The 24,601-nt window shown below is 37.1% G+C and overlaps 1 protein-coding gene across 6 annotated transcripts in view; it reads left to right on the top strand.

The window, feature by feature from the left end:
- The window catches only part of Cad86C (Cadherin 86C), a 40,699-nt gene that overhangs the window by 9,111 nt on the left and 6,987 nt on the right, over positions 1 to 24,601 (top strand). For all 6 annotated transcript variants that reach the window (XR_010438130.1, XR_010438129.1, XM_064698349.1 and 3 more), the window contains exons 2-7: positions 14,803 to 15,470; positions 19,578 to 19,661; positions 19,713 to 19,838; positions 19,902 to 20,051; positions 20,179 to 20,293; positions 23,296 to 23,488. Coding sequence is in view for 4 of the 6 variants with exons in the window: in XM_064698349.1 (XP_064554419.1) it covers positions 14,805 to 15,470; positions 19,578 to 19,661; positions 19,713 to 19,838; positions 19,902 to 20,051; positions 20,179 to 20,293; positions 23,296 to 23,488 (1,334 nt within the window). In the remaining 2 variants the exon portion in view is untranslated. The remainder of the gene's footprint in view (positions 1 to 14,802; positions 15,471 to 19,577; positions 19,662 to 19,712; positions 19,839 to 19,901; positions 20,052 to 20,178; positions 20,294 to 23,295; positions 23,489 to 24,601) is intronic.

Here is a 24,601-nt window from a genome sequence, read left to right as displayed (position 1 = left end):
GATCACTACAATATACAGTAATTATACTAGTATGTATTTATATCTAGTTTAACCCATAAGTTAAGGTTGTAAATACTAAATTGCTTTTACATTAGTCTTTGAATTTTAGTGCATTTCCTAAAACATAAATTAAATCAATTAATTTCATGTTTGCCATAACCAGCCAAAGAAAGCAGCGATATCAGTAAAGTTGAGATTGAAGTTGAGTATTTTGCACCTCGACTTCGGCAGCTTTAGCTCCTTTGCATCCGCGGATCGGCATGCTCAACAACAAACTGCCTGTGAGACTTGTTAAGGCTATCCAGCTGTCCCTCTGTGTCGGGTCTCGTCGCCATTGCCGCTGGCAGTCCCACGCACATTTTTATAAGTCTAGTTGATGCTTGTGCTGTTATTGTTATTGCATTCATTTGTGAGACTTTTATTTACTTTTTTCTGCATTTCAATACAACTCGGCGGCTTGGTGGCCATTCGGCATGCATCCTCCTATGCACAGAATCGAATCGTAAAACAGAAACAAAGCAAAACAACATGACAAACCCAGAAGTAAGAGTAATCTAGTCGAGAATGCCCGAGTAGGAGATAGCCTGGACCCAGCTCCGAAGCAATTAAAATTATTGTAATAACTACATACCTAAAAACATTCTTCTCAATCTTCGCAACTTATTTATGACATCAAAATGTGGGGAATGAGAAAAACGTGACCCTCCCAACCTGTATGTACCTACATACAAACTGAAATTTTGATCTTAAAAATCTCCAAAATAATTCTAAAAAAATTTTATTCGATAATTGCGCTTTTAAGGAAATTCACACAGCTCCAGAAAAAATTATTACATTTTCTTCGTATGATACGTGAGATAAAACATTTCAAGCTTGAAATCTTTTGTTATGTTTTCAAGATTGCCAACTTCATAAAGACAGACAAATAAATATAGTCCGATCGACTTAACTGATCGTTCTGATCAAGAAAACATGTGCTTTATGAGCTCGGAGATACTTCCTTCTGCATGTTTTTCACATTTGCACAAAGCCATTACCCATTTTCAATGAGCACAGTACGAGTGCTCTGTTCGGGAGTACCCCACCACGTGTTTCCCCAAATACAGTGCCAATCTGCCGTAACAAACGCACAAAAAAGCACACATGCACAAACAAATTTTATTGATTACATATATTAAAATATTAATGTTAATTAACTATTATTAATCAGTTAATTAAGATAATTATCTTTAATGCTTATAGACCCATCAATATGAAATTTTCAGAGCTTTCGATCTTTTGTAATTTCCGAGATGGACGCGTTCACACTAACAGGCAGACTAACTTAAGTAGATTGACTTGTTGTACTGTTCTCTACATTTTTACAAAACCATTATACCCTTTTTACTCATTTCCGGTGGATTCAGGGTATAAAAAGGAAGGGGCCAAATCGCACTCGTAGGTTTTGACGAAGGGCACAGGTGATGACGTCGAAATCTTTTAATGCTCATCATGACTGTGATGATGAAGCCGACCTCGGCTTTGGCACCGCAACGAATTAAGTGACTTACTGGCCCTTGCTCAGCCCCCGTGAATCAGCCCACAGCTCAGCGCGCATATTTTGCGTATTGTTTGTGCTTTTCATTTACAATCGACCGTAAAACGCAGCTCAACTTGGAGTTTTTGTTAGGCGTTGTGCGTTGTTAATTATGAAGGCCCGGTAAGGAGAGAAATATATTTGATCTCTTCCACTTCGATTGTAATTAGAAATCGATGGAAGGTGCCGTTGAACGATCCGCCCAAGAGAAAACAAAAGATATACACTACCATGCGTTTCAATTATATATTTTTGTACACTTGTAGAGGGTATTAAAATGTTTTCATGAAATGTGTAACGGATAGAGAGAGACATCTCCGGCTCCATAAAGTATATATATTCTAGATTAGCATCAACAACCGAGTTCAAATGGCCATGTCCGTATGTCTGTTTCTATGTGAACTAGTCTCTAGTCTCTAGTTTCTAGTCTCTAGTCTCTAGTCTCTAGTCTCTAGTCTCTAGTCTCTAGTCTCTAGTCTCTAGTCTCTAGTCTCTAGTCTCTAGTCTCTAGTCTCTAGTCTCTAGTCTCTAGTCTCTAGTCTCTAGTCTCTAGTCTCTAGTCTCTAGTCTCTAGTCTCTAGTCTCTAGTCTCTAGTCTCTAGTCTCTAGTCTCTAGTCTCTAGTCTCTAGTCTCTAGTCTCTAGTCTCTAGTCTCTAGTCTTAGTCTCTAGTCTCTAGTCTCTAGTCTCTAGTCTCTAGTCTCTAGTCTTGCTCTAGTCTCTAGTCTCTAGTCTCTAGTCTTAGTCTCTAGTCTCTAGTCTCTAGTCTCTAGTCTCTAGTCTCTAGTCTCTAGTCTCTAGTCTCTAGTCTCTAGTCTCTAGTCTCTAGTCTCTAGTCTCTAGTCTCTAGCTCTAGTCTCTAGTCTCTAGTCTCTAGTCTCTAGTCTCTAGTCTCTAGTCTTAGTCTTAGTCTAGTCTCTAGTCTTAGTCTCTAGTCTCTAGTCTCTAGTCTCTAGTCTCTAGTCTCTAGTCTCTAGTCTCTAGTCTCTAGTCTCTAGTCTCTAGTCTTAGTCTCTAGTCTCTAGTCTTAGTCTTAGTCTCTAGTCTCTAGTCTCTCGTCTCTAGTCTCTAGTCTCTAGTCTCTAGTCTCTAGTCTCTAGTCTCTAGTCTCTAGTCTCTAGTCTCTAGTCTCTAGTCTCTAGTCTCTAGTCTCTAGTCTCTAGTCTCTAGTCTCTAGTCTTAGTCTCTAGTCTCTAGTCTCTAGTCTCTAGTCTCTAGTCTTAGTCTCTAGTCTCTAGTCTCTAGTCTCTAGTCTCTAGTCTCTAGTCTCTAGTCTCTAGTCTCTAGTCTCTAGTCTCTAGTCTCTAGTCTCTAGTCTCTAGTCTCTAGTCTCTAGTCTCTAGTCTTAGTCTCTAGTCTCTAGTCTCTAGTCTCTAGTCTCTAGTCTCTAGTCTCTAGTCTCTAGTCTCTAGTCTCTAGTCTCTAGTCTTAGTCTCTAGTCTCTAGTCTCTAGTCTCTAGTCTCTAGTCTCTAGTCTCTAGTCTCTAGTCTCTAGTCTCTAGTCTCTAGTCTCTAGTCTCTAGTCTCTAGTCTCTAGTCTCTAGTCTCTAGTCTCTAGTCTCTAGTCTCTAGTCTCTAGTCTCTAGTCTCTAGTCTCTAGTCTCTAGTCTCTAGTCTCTAGTCGCTAGTCTCTAGTCTCTAGTCTCTAGTCTCTAGTCTCTAGTCTCTAGTCTCTAGTCTCTAGTCTCTAGTCTCTAGTCTCTAGTCTCTAGTCTCTAGTCTCTAGTCTCTAGTCTCTAGTCTCTAGTCTCTAGTCTCTAGTCTCTAGTCTCTAGTCTCTAGTCTCTAGTCTCTAGTCTCTAGTCTCTAGTCTCTAGTCTCTAGTCTCTAGTCTCTAGTCTCTAGTCTCCAGTCTCTAGTCTCTAGTCTCTAGTCTCTAGTCTCAAGTCTCAAGTCTCAAGTCTTTCTCTTGCAGGCAGTACATATGTCGTTACCGGTCAGAATGTTACCACTATATCATATAGCTGCCACAAGAACGATGGGTTCAATACTAGGTTCTTATATAAACAACTTTTTTATTTATTAAGATATCTTACCCAAACTCGGCATTTATAAGTTTCACTATGCTCCCTACACATTTGCAAAATCCTATTAATATCGGATTACTATATCATATATCTGCCATAGGAACGATCGATGGAATAGCATAATCCCATATGGCCCCACGTAAATGTGTTTATTCATACGGACAGATGGTCATGACTAGATCGTCTCGGCTATTAATGCTGACCAATAATATATATACTTTATGTGTTACATACATTTGCACAAAACCAATTTTCTCCTTATACCTATTATCAGTAGGTTTAAGACATAAAAAAATAAAATTATACTCAATATTGTAAACTCATAACTTTTCTGCTTCATCTGATTCCAGCCTTTTTTAGCCACTGCCTTTTTTCGATTTCACGATTTCACCATTTTCGTACTAATTTATTTATTTCCATTCGAAGAGTTTTCCATTTTAAGCCAAATACCCTATTCAAAAGTATTAAAACACACATGCAGCTCAAAATATAAATAATCATTTTTAATTTACGAAATTATACTTTAGGAGTAGAATTTAATTATTCTTACTCTCAATCGTGGTCTGTTTTACTATTGCCTTTCATTGGGGATTTCTCCATCGAATTGGGAATCATGCCATGAATTGGAACAATTACAGTTGCTGGTACTAAAGGAAATAAAATTAAGTGAAATTTTTACAATAAATCGGAGCTGGGTATAGGATATATTTTAGTCAATCAATCCTGTCAATAACACTCTTACTTCATTAATTGGTTTTATTTTGCCGAACCTAAACACATCTTAAGTATCCTTGATATTTTATACATACGTTCGTCCCGTCTCCACTTCATGTTTAAATATACATAGATTTCCCGGTGTTGTGTAACCCGTACTATCTTAAACTACAAAATTAAATTATATATATACATATTATATTATACATATATATTATACATATATCTCTATAAATAAAACTGTTTGTCCTGACTGACTGACTGACTGATTGGTGATCAACGCACAGCCCTAAAAGTACGAGCTAGGAAATTTTCACTGTAGTTACCTTATGATATGAAGGTGCAAGTTAAGACGGGTTTCGGAAAATTCCAACCGCAAGTGTGGAAAAATCTCGGAAAACGTTTGCATGAACTTTTTTGTTTACCATCCGATCGGCCTTAAACTGATTTTCAAAGATGTTCAAATTCATTTGAGGGGTGTTTCGCACTTTTTGGAAAATCCATTCCTCCTTGGTGGGGGACAAAAATTGTGTGGGTGAGATTTCGCCTTTACATTCATATCCAAAGATCTATATGAAAATTCATTCATAACTTTTCGCAGAATCCAAACTTCTTCGGTAGAAATCCGATTCAAAGATTTTTTGGCTGAAGTTTTAAGTTTTGTCTGATTTGCTTCAAACTTATTTTCAAAGCTCTACATAGGAACTTAATGTATACGTGTTTCACGATTTGGGAAATTCCGCCCGCAACAGTGGTAAATTGGCGGAAAATGGATGTATGAAAGTTTATTGTTTACCATCCGATCGGCTACGAAAACATTTACAAAGATTGATGTGTAAATTAATTGGATGGGTGTTTCGTACTTTTTGGAAAATCCATCCCTTCTTGGTGGAAATGGCGGTCAAAGATTTGGTGGGTGACGTTTCGCCCTCAAATTCATTTCCAAAGATCTACATAAAAAATCATTTGAGACGTGTTTCACATTTTTCGCAAAATACAAACGTCTTCGGTGGAATGTGCAATTCAAACATTTTTTTGGTGAAGCTTTAATTTTTTTTTACTATTTGCTTCAAACTTATTTTCAAAGCTCTGCATAAGAATTTAATGAATACGTGTTTAAGCGATTTGGGAAATTCCAACCGCAACAGCGGTAAATTGGCGGAAATCGTTTGTGTGAAAGTTGTTTGTTGACCATCGGATTAGTTTCAAAATCATTTTCAAAGCTTTTTGACAACATTTACTTTACACGTGCCACCGTTATACCCGCTATTATTCATATATAAGCCTAAAGGTCATAAAGAAACAAAAGTAGGAGTAAACGATATCCTCCTATTTGTAGTATTTTTTTAATCAAAAATAGCATACATTTTTATTACAACACAGTTGACTTAGGTGATATTTCGCCAAGCCTGGTTTGGTTCTCAGGCTTTATCGTGGACATAAGTCAAAGGCGGCTTTTTGGCTGCATTTCAAGTAGGCACTCGAGAGCCTCTGGGGCGTCTCCTATGTCGTGGTTGGAAGATGTCCTTGAACGGTCTTCTCTTGAGCCTTCTGACTACACACCTCCCATCGAGGTCTCTTGCTACCCGGTTGCAAGCGTTCGTTGTACCGGTTGGCGAATGCTCCGACTTGGCTGTCTATGGTCGCCATTTTGAGGTCTCTGTGCAAGGTAGAATTTTTGGCCAAGTTTTGGAGTGTCTGAATCCGTGTTCGATTTGTCCGAGATCCCACACCTGGATTTTTCTCGATTTTTCGACACTTGCGAAGGGAACTTCCAAAAACCCCGTCTTAGCGTGTACCTTCATCACATGAGGTAAGCTCATGCGGATGCGGCTGGACGTGTATCACAAGTCAGTCAGTCAATCACTCAGTCAGTTTATTAATAAAGATGAGATTAAAAGCCTTGGACAACGTTCTGTCATTTTGTCTTCAATATATATTATAATTATATATAATTCATAAATTTTAAATTTCATTAGTTATTATTATCATTTTCATTATTATTACTATTATTTAACCTTCAAAAAATATTTCAACATTGCCAGAAAGAACACGCGAAGGCATCACTTGCATTTTCTTCATAGATATAAAAATAAAGGCCAAAGTTAACACCAGTCCAAAAACAGCGCTAAATAGTGCATTTATTTTGGGTGTCTTTGCAGGGCAGCTGAAACTTCGACACCCACTCAATCTGACGAAATATTGCAGTGTCTTAAGGGGAGTGATAAAAAAAATCCTCCTTAATCTCAAATAAATGTAGTACCTATAAACATGAACAAGTATTAATAAGTAAACATCGGCAATCTCAAGGTAAAAGAAGGCTTAACTTCAAAAGAACTTACATAGAACTTCCTTTCCAGCTAGTATTTCCGTGCTGCATACATACAATAAACAGAATGTGCCCCTCCTAACTTGGGTTGTACTTAGGAAGAGGAAATGAGGATGCACTCACTTGCCTAAATTAATTAATTACTTCTGTTTATCGATTAAACTTACAAAACCAAATTAATCCGACCAATAACTGAACATTTGTTCGGATAAGGCCAAAGCACGCCCCAAGAACCCAATGTGTTACCGTTTTAATCCCTATACATAAAAATATTTGTCCTTTCTGACTGATTGGTGATCAACGCACAGCCCAAGCAAGTCTAAGAATAAGCGAGGCTGCAAAGATCTTTACGAATATTTTTTGGAGGCGTTTTTCACACTTTTGGCAATATGTAGAACTCCTTTATGAAAACTGAAGGTCAAATCGTGAAGATTTCGGTACTGTCCGATCGGCTTCAAACACATTTTCAAGCCCTTTGTAAGAAATTAATGAATTAAAGAATACGTGATTAAGCTATTTTGGAAATTTTAGCCGCAACCTTGGTAAATAGGCGGAAAAAATGAAACTTTTTGGTTTACAATCGAATCGCCCTTAAACTCGTTTTCAAAGATCTTTGTAAGAAATTATGTGATGCTTCTTTCACAAAATTCACCGCTCTTGTGGAACAAAGGCTCAATAAGCGGCTACAAAACATTTAATATGAACACTTTAGGTCATAATATAGGATATCCCATAGCCTGATACTCAAAATTTGAAGACCCAGACACACCCAAACCACTCCCGCAGCTGCACCAATAAAAAGTCTAAGCACACATGTACGCCATAAATATGCAGATACACACTCTGAAAAAGTAGACGGGCATAAGCCCACTGACGAGTGCCCAGACGCACTGAAAGTCGGATAGACAAAATCCAAAGACGGACTGCGCCCAACAATCCCCTTTAATAGTGAAGGCAGGAAAACATGGGCAGGCGTCTAGCATGCTGAAGGACGGTCATATCACGGGAGCGGGGTAAGCAAGTATGAGCGCGGTTAAATAAAAGTTGATTACGAGTCTGCGTCGCTGGCTAGTTGCCTGCCTGCCAGGCATGGCTTGCTGGTTATATGACTGGCATTGTCGTGAAGCAGATTAGTTTGCCATCGGGTTCAACTTTATTTGCAACACAAATTTTCATTCTAGTTGAATGTAACCACAGCCGACCAAAACTGCAATCCGTAAACAGCCAAAAGTTGCGCAGCTCACGAAGCTGCTGCATTTTCCGCATGTAGACCGCGAAGTCAGCCTAAAAATTGAACAACGCCCAAAATCTTGTTTTGCTGCAAAGTGAACTCACGATTTTTGTCGCGGTCGCGAAGCAGGCCAGACTTACTACGAACAAAAAAGGACATTAATCGTACCGTGGAACCCGGCGCGATCGGGTCGAAGTTTGCATACCCTTTACTGAAATCATGATTGCTGTGAACGAATCAACACATTCGAGCTGCTTTATCAAGTCGTTTTAGTTACATTAATATGAAAATATATGTTCTTTTATATAGAAATTATTCAAATTCTAAAATGAATAAATAATGTTTAATCAATTCAATAATGGAATTTTAATAAAATCAATTTTATGGTAAAACTCATGAATCTAGACAAGCACGTTATTACAAAATACTCAAATTAAAAATATTAAAATAGCATTTCATAAAATCAAAAATGAATTCTAATATCATCTTTTTTAGGGTAATAATAATAACATGTGAGTGTTTTAGGCGGGAGTGCCCGACTAGCAGCTTCCCTGAACCCCTCGATGATCTGCCGTCACAATCATTCTTGCTGCTTTCTTTACATACATATACATATGTATGTATACACATATATGTATAGATAAACACATGCACGCCGTTTGCTGCGCAGTTTATGCTGCGGCTGCGCTGTTTCTTCTCTTAGCCCCTCACCATGGGAATTTATTGTCCGATCCCTATGAAATTTTTAGGGCATTAATATATTTAAATATACAAACATTCTCTCCCCAACTCTTATAAGCTAGGAGATATGCCCAAAAAATAGCATGTCGATATCGATGTTCTTTGATTTCATGGAAACGAGGCCAGTTATCGATTATGATTATATATTACCAAGAAGTTTTTCGTGGAGTCAGGGTATAAAAATTGTGCACAACGATTTAATATTTTCGTTTATCACCCTACCAACTTTAAACTCATTTTCAAAGGTACATATATACAAATTCGTGTTGACCTCATTTATAATTTTAGCATAATCCCTCAGTCTTGACTAGAAAAACTTACGTATGGATAAAACAAAATATTAAAAAAAAATAAGCTAATCCATTAAAAGTACATACGTATATGAATATGTATCAATAATATTCAGTTCTCCTTCTGCTAATGAATTTATGATGTCAAACAAAGCTTTGGGGAATTATAATTAAGAATTGACAGAAATCTTAGAGGTCCTAGGCTTTCTGGCGTTAGGAAAATTACACCGATACCATTCAGTCCAGCTGGTATTTACGATTCGTATGTGTGTTAAGAGAAATTTAACCAATTGGCACAAATATTGTGTGCTACAATTGTTGCGCAATACGGCGGTCGCCTTAAAACCAGTAAACGGGAAAAAGTTGCAGGCAGGGACCAGAAACATGGACTGGAACTGGGAATGAGACTTAGACTGAGACTGGCGCTTTACTTACAAATGCACACTCACACTCCGGTGTATATAACACTGGAGCCTGTCTAAACCAAATGCGGGCAAAACATAATATTGCAACATACTTTGCCGTAAATTCAAACGACGCAGCGCAAAATTAGAGGGTGCGAGGGTGGCCAAGCTGGTTCGCCTCGCCTCAACTCGACTCTATCCAAATCGACTGACATAACTGGTCAGCCGCATGTAGCTAGCTGCAACTAAGGACACGACGGTACCGCGCAGTGCAGCTGCACAAACTGGAAATTCGCGAATGCAACTAGCATGCAAGCCAGACGGTTGATCCGACGGACAAAACCGGATTGGCAATAAGTTCGAGTTTGAAGTTTGAGCAGCATAAAACAAGACGCAAATGGAGATGCTGCGGCTGTAGATGCAGTCGGCCATTTCCCAATTGCGGAGTGGTAGCGTAATGCTTTAGAGTTGAGGGCCAATTGCCTCAGCAATCTCAAGCAAAATTTGTAATCCCCAGATGTGATACATGGTCCATAGTACATGGCTTGACTTTGATTTGAATTTGGTGTCAACAAATAGAACCAGTTTAGATTAGTTCCGATCCAAAACATTTGATAGGAGATTCATTTAATTGCATGTTGAATTCAAAAATGTTCCAATATTTAATTCAACAGTTTGGGAAACATGCCAACAAATTTGATTTTTTTGAAGATAGAATATTTATTCGGATTGCCAATAAATTTACATACACTTCGACCCAAAAAAAGTGGTCTCGTTCACAAGGGACTGTAAGGCTATGCCAGACAGTCATATTATTATACTAAAACCGTTATTACGTTCATTAAAACAAGTCAGAGGGCTCATGTGAGGAGAGACCAACTAGGAGATTCCCTGAACCTCGCACCGAGTTATCAACAAACATTTTAGCTTCCTTCTACACATACAAAAAATCGGACAAACACACGCGCGCACGCACGCCGCTGCGGCGCTGCTTTTTATACCCTGAACCCATTAAAAATGGGTAAAAAGGGTATAATGTAGTTGTGCAAATGGATGTAACTGGCAGAAGGAAGCATATCTGACCCATAAAGTATATATATTATTGATCAGCACCAATAGCCGAGTCGATCTAGCCATGTCCGCCTGTCTGTCCGTCCGTCCGTCCGTCTGTCCGTATGTATGAACACAAGGATTTCAGAACCTATAAGAGTTAGAGACTAGAGACTGTAGCTTCTAGAATAGAATATATATATCAAGTATCTTTTATTTTATAGCTATCGGCACCTCCCCGCTTCCACCGCAAAGCTATAAATCATGTTAGTAAACCAACTTGTATTGCCTACCTATTTAAGCCACAATTTTAATGCAATTGTCATTTTAAGAATAGACGAATATTTTATAGTATTAAACAATAAGATCTACTGCTGAATTACGTCAAGATCGGTTAAGAAACACAATAGTTATGTGCGCACGTTTTAGCAGCAGCTACATGTACACACACACATTCATGCGCGTCTGCTTTGAATTCTATTAACAGCATTCTTTGAATTCTATCAACAGCATTGCAATTGCGATTGTATTGTTTTCTGTTCTGCTATTTGAATTCGGTTTTTCTCATTATGACTTAATTGTTGGTGTGGCTATTAAGTAGAGGCGGCGGAAAGTAGTGTGGTATGTTGCAAGTTCGAACCGAATCGAGGAGACTTCTTTTTTTAAATTTATTTTTATTACTACTATAGCATACGAACGCGTAGCGCGAGCTGCATTTGGTGTTGGAAGAAGGGGGTTCAGGGTAGCCTTTTACTTGTTTTAAATTAATTCATTTCACACTTTTATACCTCCGTGGTATAAATGCGGGTCAAAGATTTGGTGGGTGATGTTTCGGGTTCAAATTTATTTCGAAGAATCTTTATGAAAATTCGGTTGAGAAGTGCTTCACACTTTTAGCAGAATCCACGCTTCCTTGGTGTAAAATGCGGATCAAAGTTTTCAGATTATGCAATTTTTTTTAATCTTAATTTCAAATAGGGTTTTCTTAGATTTTGGAAATTCCACCCGCAACTGTGGAAATGTTGTGAAAAACTGTTGCATGCAACTTTTTTGTTTACCATCAGATCAGCCTCAAACTTATTTTCAGAGATATATATTAATATTAATTTGATTTCGGGTGAAAGGTTAATGAACGAAAGTTTACTCTTCGGCTTCAAGCTTCTCATCACAAGATTAACATAGCCGGAAACCGTTGATTCCAACTTATGGTTCTTTATTCTATGGAGCTTAAACATATTTTTAAATAGAAGTGGAGTTCAATATTGAACGGGCAGAATTAAATTTTCGACGGCCGAAGACTGGGGGAAATAAGTAATATCTAACATTTTTAACACAAAGCTTGCCCCGAGCAAGGCCGAGTAATACCCGCTAGTCTATATACATATAAAACTGTATGTCCTGGCGGTCTGACTACTAATCAACACAGCCCAAGTCGTAAGAGCAAGGATATCGAAATTTTTAATGTACTTATTTGTTATGGACTACCATGGACTATGGACAACTATGGAAAACTTTGCGGAGCATGATTGTATGACCTTTTTTTAACATCCGATCGAATTCATTATCATTATATAAAACTGTTTGTCCTGACTGACTGACTGACTGACTGACTGACTGACTGACTGATTGATGATCAACGCACAGCCCAAACCGTAAGAGCTAGGAAGCTGAAATTTTCACTGTAGTTACCTTATGTGATGTAGGTGCACGTTAAGACGGGGTTTCGGGAAATTCCACTCGCAAGTGTGGGAAAATCGCGAAAAACGTTTGTATGTAACTTTTTTGTTTACCATCCGATCGGCCCCAAACTTAATTTCAAAGATCTTTGTTCAAATTCATTTGAGGGGTGTTTCGCACTTTTCGGAAAACCCATTCCTCCTTGGTGGAAATGGAGGTCAAAGATTTGGTGGGTGACGTTTCGCGCTCAAATTCATTTCCAGTGATCTATATGAAAAATCATTTGAGACGTGTTTCACACTTTTCGCAAAATTCAAACTTCATCGGGGGGAATGCAATTTAAAGATTTTTTGGGCGGCGTTTTAGGTTGTGTCCGATTTGCTTCAAACTTATTTTTAAAGCTCTTCATAAGAACTTAATAAGTACGTATTTCAGCGATTTGGAAAATTCCACCCGCAACAGTGGTAAATTGGCGGAAAAAGGTTGTATGAAAGTTTTTTGTTTATCCGATCGGCCCCAAATTCATATTTAAAGATCTATGTTTAAATTCATTTAAGGGGTGTTTCACACTTTTTGAAAAATCCATTCCTCCTTGGTGGAAATGGAGGTCAAAGATTTGGTGGGTGACGTTTCGCACTCAAATTCATTTCCAGAGATCTATTAGAAAAATCATTTGAGACGTGTTTTACACTTTTCGCAGAATTCAAACTTCTTCGTGGGGAATGCGATTTAAAGATTTTTTGTGCGAAGTTTTAAGTTGTGTCCGATTTGCTTCAAACTTATTTTCAAAGCTCTCAATAAGAACTTAATGAATACGTATTTCGACGATTTGGAAAATTCCACCCGCAACAGTGGTAAATTGGCGGACAACGGTTAAATGAAAGTTTTTTGTTTACCATCCGATCGGCCCCAAACTAATTTTCAAAGATTATTCAAATTTATTTGAGGGATGTTTCACACTTTTTGAAAAATCAATCCCTCCTTGGTGCAAGAAGATTTGGTGGATGACGTTTTGTGTTCAAATTTATTTCCAAAGATCTATAAGAAAAATCATTAGAGACGTGTTTCACATTTCTCGCAAAATCTAAACTCCTTCGGTGGAAAATGCATTTTTAAGATTTGTTTGGTGAATTTTAAGAGTTTTCCGATTTGCATAAAAGTTGTTTGATTCCCGTCTGATCAGTTTCAAAATCATTTTTAAAGCTTTTTTGATTTTATAACCACGGGCAAGGCCGCGTTATACCCGCTAGTATTCTATATCTTTGTGAAATTTTTCTGATAGATTAATAGAAAATTCGGATTAAAGTCTGAAGTCTCGTGTGTACCGACGCTGTTTCGTAAAGATCATTTGCGAAGAGTCATTTAATACATCATCCATACTTTTCGGAAATTACACAGTTTCTAGATAGAAAATGGGGGTCAAAGGTTGCATAAGTGGATTTGAAAGTTTCGTTTAATCAGCTTCAAATATAGCCTTATACGAATTTATTGAATACGTGTTTCAGCAATAAACTGGCGGAAAAGTATTTAATGAACTTTTTTCTTTCGGTTTAAAACTTATTTTTAAAGATCTTCGTGAAAATTCATTTGAGACGTGTTTCGCAAGAACCACCCACCTTCAATGGAAACTTCGGATTAAATGTAGCATTGGCGAAGTTTTGGATTAAAACTGAATTTCAAAGACGTTTCAAATTTCTTCTTTTAAACTTTTTGTTTGAAAGTTTTGAGTCTATGCACTGAAAGCCATATTAATGAGCTAATTTTTTATCTCTTCTGGTTGATCGTCGTCCAGTCCCTTAAGATGGGCTTTATATACCATATTATTTTTTGTAAAATGTAAAAAGAAGTCTTCAATATTAACCTTCTAAAGGGTATTTTCGTATTGTCATGAGTCCGAGTTGAAACATCCATGTCCGTCTGTCTATTTCTATGCAAACTAGTCTCTCCGTTTTAAGGCTATCGTCTTAAAAAAGTTTGGTCCGTCTTTCTGTTGCTGGACGTACAAATGTCAAACCAGCCGGATCGTGTCAAATATTATGTTCTTGTATGGAAGTATAACTACGTAAAACGTGGCTCTAGTTTTCTGTTTTCGAAGATATTTTAATCAGACTCATTATTTACAAGTTTCACTATTCTCACAAGGTCTTAAGGCGAATCTAAAATAATGTGCTGAACATAGCCGTACTTTCTCGTTCATAATGAGAATTTTCTTCAGAATTACTTCGTCGACTGCAACCAATCTTGCCAACTACCGCGTCAAATTTTGTCACACCAACTCCCTTCGAGAACTGTTGGCACATGTTGGAAAAGATGATCAGGAATCAGCACAGTAGCTCGAAGTCCAAGCTAATAGAGGTGTTGAAAGAAAAGTGGGCGAAAATTGACCATCCTTAACCGAAAAACTTGTTTTGTCCTTGCAACATCGACTTAAGGCTGTTATTAAAAATAGAGTATACCCTACCAAATATAAATTTTTAATACATTTTTATTTCTTTTGTTTTTAAGAATACTTCTTAAGTTACTGCATTAATACTTTTTTTGCTGCCCTTTTGTGAGTTAGTTATATTTGTTACCAAAAAATAACATAATCGCTGTACAAAGACATTATTGGTATAATTGCAGTTTGATGAAAATGCATCTTTTTATATTTGCTGTTTGATATATATTTTTAAAATTACATTATTAAAATGTGTAATCACTGCAAAGAACTGAACTAGAAAAATACATAGCTTTTAACATAATACATCTCTGTTTTTTATAATAGCAATGGCTTCCAGCAGTAGCAACATTTTCAGCAGAAAAAGACACAACCTAACACACGCGCCGCACCGCGGTTTGAGAACCGCTGCAAGCAACACGAATTCAGATGCGAGCAAGCGAAGGCAAGAAGAATGCTACTATCATCAACCACCTACCTCCCAGCTTCACCATCAACAACGTCAGTGTCGACCAACTTTGCAATTTGGCCCATGGTTGAGCGCAATGACCGCCTATCGATTGCTGACAATCAGCATCCTAATTGGAATTCTGTGTCTACATCACGTTCACGGAGTGGATCCCAAATTCGACCCCTCTACACGCATGAAACTAGTACTGGTGCCGGCAGACGCACAGGTCGGCTCTGTAATCTACAGATTGCGTGCAACTGACGAGGAGTTCGACTATCCATTGACCTTTGAGTTTATGGGCGATGTATCCTCTTCCACTGTCAAGGTGGAATCGCTTCCATGCACCAAGTACAATTCTGTCTGTCAAGCTAATATTGTATTGCAACGACGCCTTGAGCCAGGCCGCTTCTACGACTTTCAAGTCTCGGTTAAGGATACAAATGGTGGGACGGCCACGCAGTTGTGTTCAATTACAGCAACCAACTTTAGCACGCCCCATGACCTCATATTTCCACATAAGCCGGGCATCATCATGATACCTGAGGTGAGTAAAGCTCTCAAATATCCATTGTCCTAAAATTTATATTTATATATTTATGCCCTGAACCCATTGAAAATGAGTAAAGGGGTATAATCGTTTTGTGCAAATGTATGTAACAGCCAGAAGCAAGCATTTCCAACCCATAAAATATATATATTATTGATCAGCACCAATAGGCGAGTCGATCTAGCCATGTCCGACTATCCGTATGCATAAAAGCGTTGATCTCAGAACCTATGAGAGCTAGAGAATTACAATTTTTAACTTAGGTCCTAATGCCCGCGCACTACGAGCTTGTTTCCGATAATCGAAATCTTTCCCCGTCTCCAAGCAATCAATAAAACCGATATCTATATCCTATTTTTTTAACAAATCTCTTAATTTTTAAGAGCTTGAATCACCAAATTTGACATGTAGCTTACTAAATAGTATATATGTATATATCAAGTATCTTTCATTTTATAGCTATCCCAACCTCGGCTCCACCCTAAAGCTATAAATCAAATAAATAAACATATTTGAATTACCCATCAATATAAGCCACAATTTTAATACAATTGCCTTTTTGAATATTCAATAAGATCTTCTGTTGAAAATTTCTTCAAGATTGATTAAGATACCCTGAAGTTATTTAAATAAACGTGTGCCTATATTCTGTATATACAACAGCATTGAAATTTCCATTGCATTGTTAACTGTGCTGTGTGTATGTTCTGATATTTTAAATCGTTTTTTTCTCGCCCGAAATGAATTGTTCCTATGGTTGTCGAGTAGAAGCGGTTTTAAGTAGTGCAGGGTCGGTACGGGTTATAGTCCGATTGGGAAGAACTTATTTTTAATTTTTTTTTATTAATTCTAACGCAAACGAGCTCTTAACGCTAGCTGCTTTTGGTGTTGGTGGAAGAGAGTTCATGGAGCTTGTGTCAATTCCAAGTTTAGGCAAAATATCTTAAAAAACAAAAAAGTTTTTCATATAAAGACTTTATGACATAGTTGTCCGATCCGGCCAGCTCTGACATCTATATATGCCTGCAACAGAAAGACGAACCTATGCAAAGTTACAATACGATAGCTGAAAAACGAGAGACTAGTTACTATGGAAACAGGCAAACGGATATGGCTATATAAACTTGGCTGTTGATGCTGATCTGGAATACATATACTTTATGGAGTCGGAGATGTCTCATTTTATTCATTACATTTCATGTTAAAATTTTCATTTTCCCTGTAGGGGTTTAACAGGTAATGGTGCGGAGATTTTTTATTGCTAGCTCTTCTTTAATTGCTCTGCGTAAAAACTTAAAATAATAATTATCAGCGTTGAATGTATTAATGTCTTCTACTACATTGGATATCATATTAAGAATTGGTATATAGGCTTATAAACAAGTAAAACATTCCAATACCTAGTAAATAAAACATTCCTAGGAATTGGATTAACAAAATAGCTTGATTATTTACGTTCAGAAAATGTTCATCAAAAGAATCTTTTGAATTTTTTCCAACGAGCACAAGTGTTTGTTGAAATATTGAAAGCACACAAGTAATAACTTCTATTTCAGCATGCCGAGATTAAATACCCTTGTAGATCTGATTTTGGTTGATGTTGATAAACTTTGGCGCATATGTAAGGAGTATAGTAAAACTAATAAATACCGAATTTGGCCAAGATATATTTTTAAACAAGTAAGTTTTTAATACATGACCGATAGCAGCTATATCTTATAATGGTCCGAAAATAATAAGATGCTTCTTATATGTAACGAGCATAGTGAAAACAATAAGTGTCGTTTGCACAAGTTATCTGGAAAAACAAAAATGTTTTTCCAAAAGAACGCAATTTTCAACCATTCCCTTGGCAGCTATATAATATAGTGATGCGATCGCCCGGCTAAGCTGAAGCTCGTATTATAAAGTTTTTGAATGGAAAAAAGGTTTAACCACAAGACTGATATGGGCGGAAACCGTTGATTCCATAATGATTCTTCATTCGATGAACTTTAAAGACACTTTCAAAAGAAAGTGCAGTTCAAGATAGTACGAAAAAACACAACTTTCCACTGGCGGAAACAGGGTAAAATATAATATCAAAAATTTCTAGCGTTCCCTAACTTAAATATCTAAATGGTGCAAATTGTAAAATTTTTTTTATCGCTTTGCAGGCTTAGTGGTTGCTCTAAGAAGACATTGTGAAAGTGTAAATTATGTGAATTTGTAATTAAACTTAAAATCTCACTTTATATGTTACATAAATATTTTAAAATTTATTTTAAGTCCATCGAGTGAAGAACCAAAATGTTGGATCTGCCTTTTGTGGTTAAAATATTAGTCTCGTAGTACTTGAAATCGAAAAATCAACTTGCGTTCGTACAAACCTTCGTGTGAAGCATGTATCAAGTCAATGTTCACAAAGATCTTTGAAAATAAAATTAAAGCCGACCGAGAGAAAAGTGAAACATCGTCCATGCAGCTTTCATTTCATTGTAGCAAGCGGTAGAAGGCATCTCCGATCGCACAAAGTATACATATTCCGGTTCAGTATCAACTGCCGAACCGATCTAGCTATGACCATCTGTGTGCATGAACGTGTCGATCTCAGTGTTTATAAGATCTAGATATACCCTCCTATTGCAAATCGAGATTTTATGAAATCACCGATAACTTGCCCCTATACCATTGAATCGATATCGAATTCCTGTTTTACGAGCACTCGTATTTTATATGAGCCGCAGACACAACATTGTTGCTCCCGTTTCCCCGAAAATTACAAATACATAATTTTTATACCCTGAACCCATTAAAAATGGGTAAAAAGGGTATAATGTTTTTGTGCAAACGTATGTAAAAGGCAGAAAGAAGCATCTCCGACCCAATAAAGTATATATATTCTTGATCAGCATCAACAGCCCAGTCGATCTAGCCATGCCCGCCTGTCTGTCCGCCCGTCCGTCTGTTCATATGAATGAATGCGAGGATTTCAGAACCTATAAGAGCTAGAGACTTCACTAGGCCCTCCTAGTCCATGCGCAGTACGAGTTTGTTTCCGATAATCGATAACTTACTCCATTTCCAAGCATTTAATAAAAATAGATCTCGAAATCCTGTTTTTTGAGCAAATCGTATCATTTTAAGAGCTAATGCCCCCATACTTGATATGTTGCTTCTAAAATAGTATATATATTTAAAATATCTTTCATTTTATAGCTATCGCCACTTTTCTGCTACCACCACATAGCTATAAATCAAAATAATAAACCAAATTGTATTGCCCAGCAATTTAAGCCACAATTTTAATGCTTTTGACTTTTTAAGAATATACAATTCATCAAGATCGGTTAAGAAATACAGAAGTTATTAAAGAACATGTGTTTTGGCTGCCCGCGTGGATGGGTCAGATAGCGAAAATTTCAAGAATTTCTGTATATATATACACACATACATTCACATGTATTTATTAAATTCTATCAACAGCATTTTAATTGCGATTGTATTGTTTTAGTCCGTTTTTTTTTCTCATTAAGACTCAATTGTTGGTGTGGCTGTTGATTAGTGGCGGTTGCAAGTAGTGCGGTATATTACGAGTTCGAGACCTATCAAGGAGACACTTTCTTTTCTTTTAAATTAATTTTTAGTACTGCTGAATCAAACGGGCGCGTAGCTCGAACTGTAGTTGGTGGTGGTAGAAGAGGGTTCAGTTTATTCCCTAGTCGGGAGCTCCCGACTAGAACCTGTTAATTTTTAGAACTATTGTTTTAGTGTTTTGTTTTTACACACATTTAAATGCTATATATAAATGAAATTTTTAAAGAGATCAAACGATAAACACAGAAGCTAATCTCGAAAGCATTTCCTATATTATAGGGCTGAGAGGAGAAACAACGCAGCCAGTAAGCAGCATATGGAATGAACGCGTGTTTATGATTTTATGATTTATTTTGTGTGTGTATTATAGAAAGGTGCTAAAATCTTAGAATCGACAGATTGGTGCTTTACTGTTAAAAAAAGGATTTCCGATTCTACTGCACGACAGTATAATATGTGTTGTATTACTACATAATTAATATATATTTGATGGATGATAATAGTATCCCAATTTTAATTCTCTTAAAGGATGCAAAGCGAGGCACAGAACTAGATTATGTAATTGCCCGGAAAAACCCACTCTTTCAAAAGCCAGTCTACCTCGAGTTATGGGTGAGTAATATTGAGAACATAAATTATCAAATTAAAAATTTTTAACTTCAGGGTTCGCCTTTATTTGCTATAAGACAAAAAATTATATCAGCTGAGACAACGGAAGGAACAGTTTTCCTTTTAGGACCTTTGGATTTTGAGAAGCAAGCTATGTACCACTTAACAATTCTTGCTAATGTACGTTTATTAGGGTTATGTGAAAGCTTGTGATGTGTAACAAAAAATTATTTTTCCACTTAGGACGCATATGCCGAGCCTGGTCAAGATGGACGAAATATTGCAGGAATAGAAATTGTTGTTATTGTACAAGATGTACAAGATCAGCCGCCTGTGTTTACTATGGCACCGCCAGTTACAAAATTACAGCCCGGTATTCTTCCTGGTGATAAGGTGATTTGTATTTTATGAAATTAATTATCTTAGACGAAAACAAAAGTAAAGCTGATTTTTTGTTACGATATTCACTTCTGTGTATAATAATAAACTTAATGATATTCTAATACATCGTATTTCTAAGATCTTGCAAGTTCATGCGGAGGACGGTGATAAGGGGAACCCACGGGAAGTACGATATGGTTTAGTTTCTGAAAACAACCCCTTTACTTCTTTTTTTGATATCAACGACACAAGCGGTAAGTGCGATGTAAAATTATATGCTACAATTATAGTACAATACAAATAAAACTAAACTAAGCAACTTACCCTATCCCAAATATTTAACAAGAGTGCTCTTATCTGGAGGTCTCGACTAGAAAGCACCCTCTAGCCTGTGTCGATCTACCGTTACAAAACATTGAACCTTCTTCATACATACATATTTATGCCTCTTCTTTGCCTAGTCCTGCACTATGGGAATTGCAGTCTTGCATATGTACATAGCTCCCGTGGGTTCAATCGGTCATTATAAAAATTGTTGAACCCAAATATAGCACCTAACTGTGTGTATATTGCATGAAATTTCTAGAGAACAGGGGAGTCATCGAAAAACTGAACATTTTAAGCCAGTGCGAGTGCACTGATAAAATGTCGTCTCCCTAACTTTTATGAGCTCCGAATATGCTCTTACATTAAGATTTCGATGTCGATTTTATGGAACGGAATGAGTTATCGATGTCTTGAAATAAAATCAATATTTACGGGAATTAGGTGTACCTGTTCATATAAATTCATTGTCACGGATGTGTATAGTTCTGCAAAGTTGTATACACTCTTTATAGAGCCGGAGATACTTCCTTCTGCCTGTTAAATATATTTGAAAGGAAACGGTATACCCATTTAGCCATTTTCAATGGTGCCATATTTTATATTTCTAGTCTATATATACAGCGGTACTTAAGCGCTGCTGATGAATGCAGGGTAAAAAGATATATGTATGTATATTAAAAGTGTCTATTGCAGCCTGTTGTATGCAATTGTAAAAAACTGTGTTATTCTTTTTAACGATTTTGCATGCAGAGAATATAAAAACAACAATGCAACAACATAAAAAAGTTATATTAACATAACTACCAGCAATCGAACGGGTAAGCTTCAATCCGGTCTGTCGTAAGACTCGTTAGATGGCAAAGCTCATCTTCAATGCACGTTGGGACCAAGTTCTAGCTCTCAGCAACGACTTTGCCCTTAGCTGCTCAACGTAACAATCAACTCGCGATGATTGCGCTTAAGCTTCCTTGTATAGTGCTTGTCTGGTTCATTACCAGTTTGATGGCAATGACTCTGGGCCAGGCTGAGGAGTCTCTTGAGCCGGCCTTTGCGCAACCGGATCTGTATACGTGTGTGTTTGTAAGCTTACGTCTGGGGCAGTCATTGTTTTTGCAAAAATTGGCAGAATTCTTGATGAGGCAAAACGCATTTCGGCAAACACATAAGAATTTAATTTCATAGTATGCATCTGCACATATTGTATTTCATTACAAGTAATAATATGGCTCTAGTCGAGATGAACCGACTAGCAAATACCCTAAGCTGCTTCTATCTCAGACATATGAACTAAAGCACTGCTAGGTTATCTTATTTGCATCAAACTCGAATGGTCAGTCGATTTAACCGAAAACCGACAAATTAAAGCTTTCGAGTTTCGCTCTAATCACCATTGCAAAAGCCGTCCTGGCTTTCTTCGGGACGCACAAGAATAAATACTTTTGTAAATAAATGGTTCAAGGTTACGCAGATTCATATGTGGGGAGAACTGTGAAGCTCGTTATTTCTGATTTTGGTGAGAAATCTTAAGAAACCGAAAATGGTTCTATACAAAAACTCGGTTTTCGACCGATTCTTCCTATTGAGCTATATAATTTAATTGAAAGATTTTGATTATATGTAGGAAGTATTATTTATTTTATTTTATGGGATACCCAAAACATAAAATATACTTGTAAGCTATAAGTGAATACACATGCATACATAATTAGGAGTACCTACGTTTATTTGCAGGTCTTTAGCTACATAATATTGGGTCTGAGATCGACGCCTTCATACATACGAACTCGACTCGGCTATTCATGCAAAGCAAAAATTGATATACTTTCTACATTATCTTCGCTTTACCCATTTTCAATAGGTTGGTCCCGACCTTGAAAATAATACCTTGAACTCTCTTCTATACATATACATAGAAAACAAACGCACCCTTATTTAGCTTATTTAGCGGAGACTGCTCAATCATGACTTCATAACATCAGTTTTGCCCCATTAGGAAAATTAAGTAAAAATTTCAACTTCTTAGTTCTGACGGCTTGGGCTGTGCGTTTGTCTCCGTTTATTCAGTCAGTCAGGACAAACTCATTTATATATATAGATAACTTTGATATACATAAAGTGAGGCGAATAGAAAAAGCAATAAATGTTCTCAGGCGTCGCATTACTTTCTGTCTCCTTGGTTTTTTTGCAAAGCAATTCCAAACCAAGCAAAAAGTGGGCATAATCGTTGGCCACTCACATCGACCTTGTCAGTTAGTACAAGAATTGTCTGTGTTTTTCCTGTACTAAATTGTTCTCAGGGCTGTCAGGCTTAAGTTCTTTTGCGGTCTTGGTATTTTAGCCATAAGGAGCTCTTCTAAAATATTCACAAAGTATAAAATCAGTATTCTTACTTCTCGCAAGACTTAATTTTTATATTTTGCCAAAACATAAATATTGTTCCGGATTTTTTTAACGAAATGTAATCCAAACTCTTTCCTTCAGGTTGTCTAGTAATTTTTAATTAAAAAAGACTACAATAACCACGCTTATATTTAATTTGACTTTTAACAAGAAATAATGTCTATAATTATACCCTTGTAATTATACCCTTGTATGTTGGTCCGATATTGATGAGATCCGGTTCATATGCAAGAGGCATTGTGAAACTAATAAATGCCAAGTTTGGTCCAAAAAGACTTTCATTAAACAACTTAATTTTGGACCGATGGGTCCTATGTCAGCTAAATAATATAGTGGTCTGATGTTCATAAGACATTGCATATGTAGGGAGCAAAAATCGGGTCGGGGATGTCTGCTTTTATGAGTTATGTACTTCATTGCAAAAAAAAAGACCCTCAGAAATGGTTTAAAAAAATGCATTCGCGAAAAACGATTGAAGCTTCTTTAAAACTACAATTTTAATTTCAACGTAAATTCTATACCTTTCCAGGTGAAATTTTTTTGATGCGACCACTGGAAGATATTGTGGCAATCACACATGTGGGCGATCCCGTTTTGCTCACCGTAATTGCGGAAGAAGTTAAAGTTGGTCGTGACGAACCTCTAGCAATGGCTTCCACAGTGCAATTAGCGTTCTTTCTGCCGGACCGTACCAACTCACCTCCATACTTCGAGAACGATTAGTAAGTATTTAAAGCTTAAGAGGAATAGATGTGTATCTGCAAAAACAGATATAATAGGTAAGAGTGCTCTAGTCGGGTGCGCCTGGTCAGGAGATACACTGAGATACACCCCGCGCCAAAAACATTCTAGCTTTTTTCTACACGTACATAAACAAAGTCAGACATACACGCACGAACGCACCACCACACTATGGGAAATGTTTCTGTGATTTACTTCGGTGCTCATTATCCTATCTTTATGAAATTTTCAGGGCATATACATATATGTAAATACCAAAGACAAGTAAAAGTACCAAGTAAATACCTCGACAAATGCCTCTTTTTATACCCTTGCAGACGGTATTATAATTTTGTCGTGAAATGTGTAACGCATAAAAGGAGACATCTCCGACCCCATAAAGTATATATATTCATGATCAGTATTAACACCCGAGTCGATATAGCCATGTCCGTCTGTCCATCTGTCTGTTTCTATGCGAACTAGTCTCTCAGTTTTAAAGCTATCTTTATGAAACTTTGCAGAAGTCCCTCTTTCTGTTGGACCACTATATCATATAGCTGCCATAGGAACGATCGGTCGAAAAGTAGGATTTTGTATGAAAAACATTTTTGTTTATCAAGACATTAGAGGCAAATTTGCTTGTTTTTCACGATATCTTGACCAAACTCGGCATTTATTTGTTTTACTTTGCTCCTCATATATATGGAAAATCCTATTAAGATCAGATCACTATATCATAGAGCTGCCATAGGAACGATCCGGCGATAATTAAATTAAGGAAAAATTATTTGTTTTTTAAAGATAGCTTAGCCATACTCGGCATTAACTATTTTCCCTGTGCTTCTTAGATATGGGCAAAGCACTATGAGCATTATGAAAAGCTTGGGTCTGCAAGGGTATTAAATATTCGGCGTGCCGAAGATAGCCCTTCTTTCTCGTTTATTTGTACCCTGAAGCCATTTAAAATGGGTAAAAAGGCTATAATGTATCTGTGCAAATGTATGGAACACGCAGAAGGAAGCATCTCAGACTTCATAAAGTATATATATTCTTGATCAGCATCAATAGCCGAGTCGATCTAGCCATGCCCGTCTGTCTGTCTGTCCGTCCGT

Source organism: Drosophila montana, unplaced genomic scaffold, assembly GCF_035044405.1.
Source record: "Drosophila montana isolate Dmon_TW-CO22-7 unplaced genomic scaffold, ASM3504440v1 contig_599_1, whole genome shotgun sequence".
NCBI lineage: Eukaryota > Metazoa > Arthropoda > Insecta > Diptera > Drosophilidae > Drosophila > Drosophila montana.
This window is presented reverse-complemented; position numbering and strand designations above follow the sequence as displayed.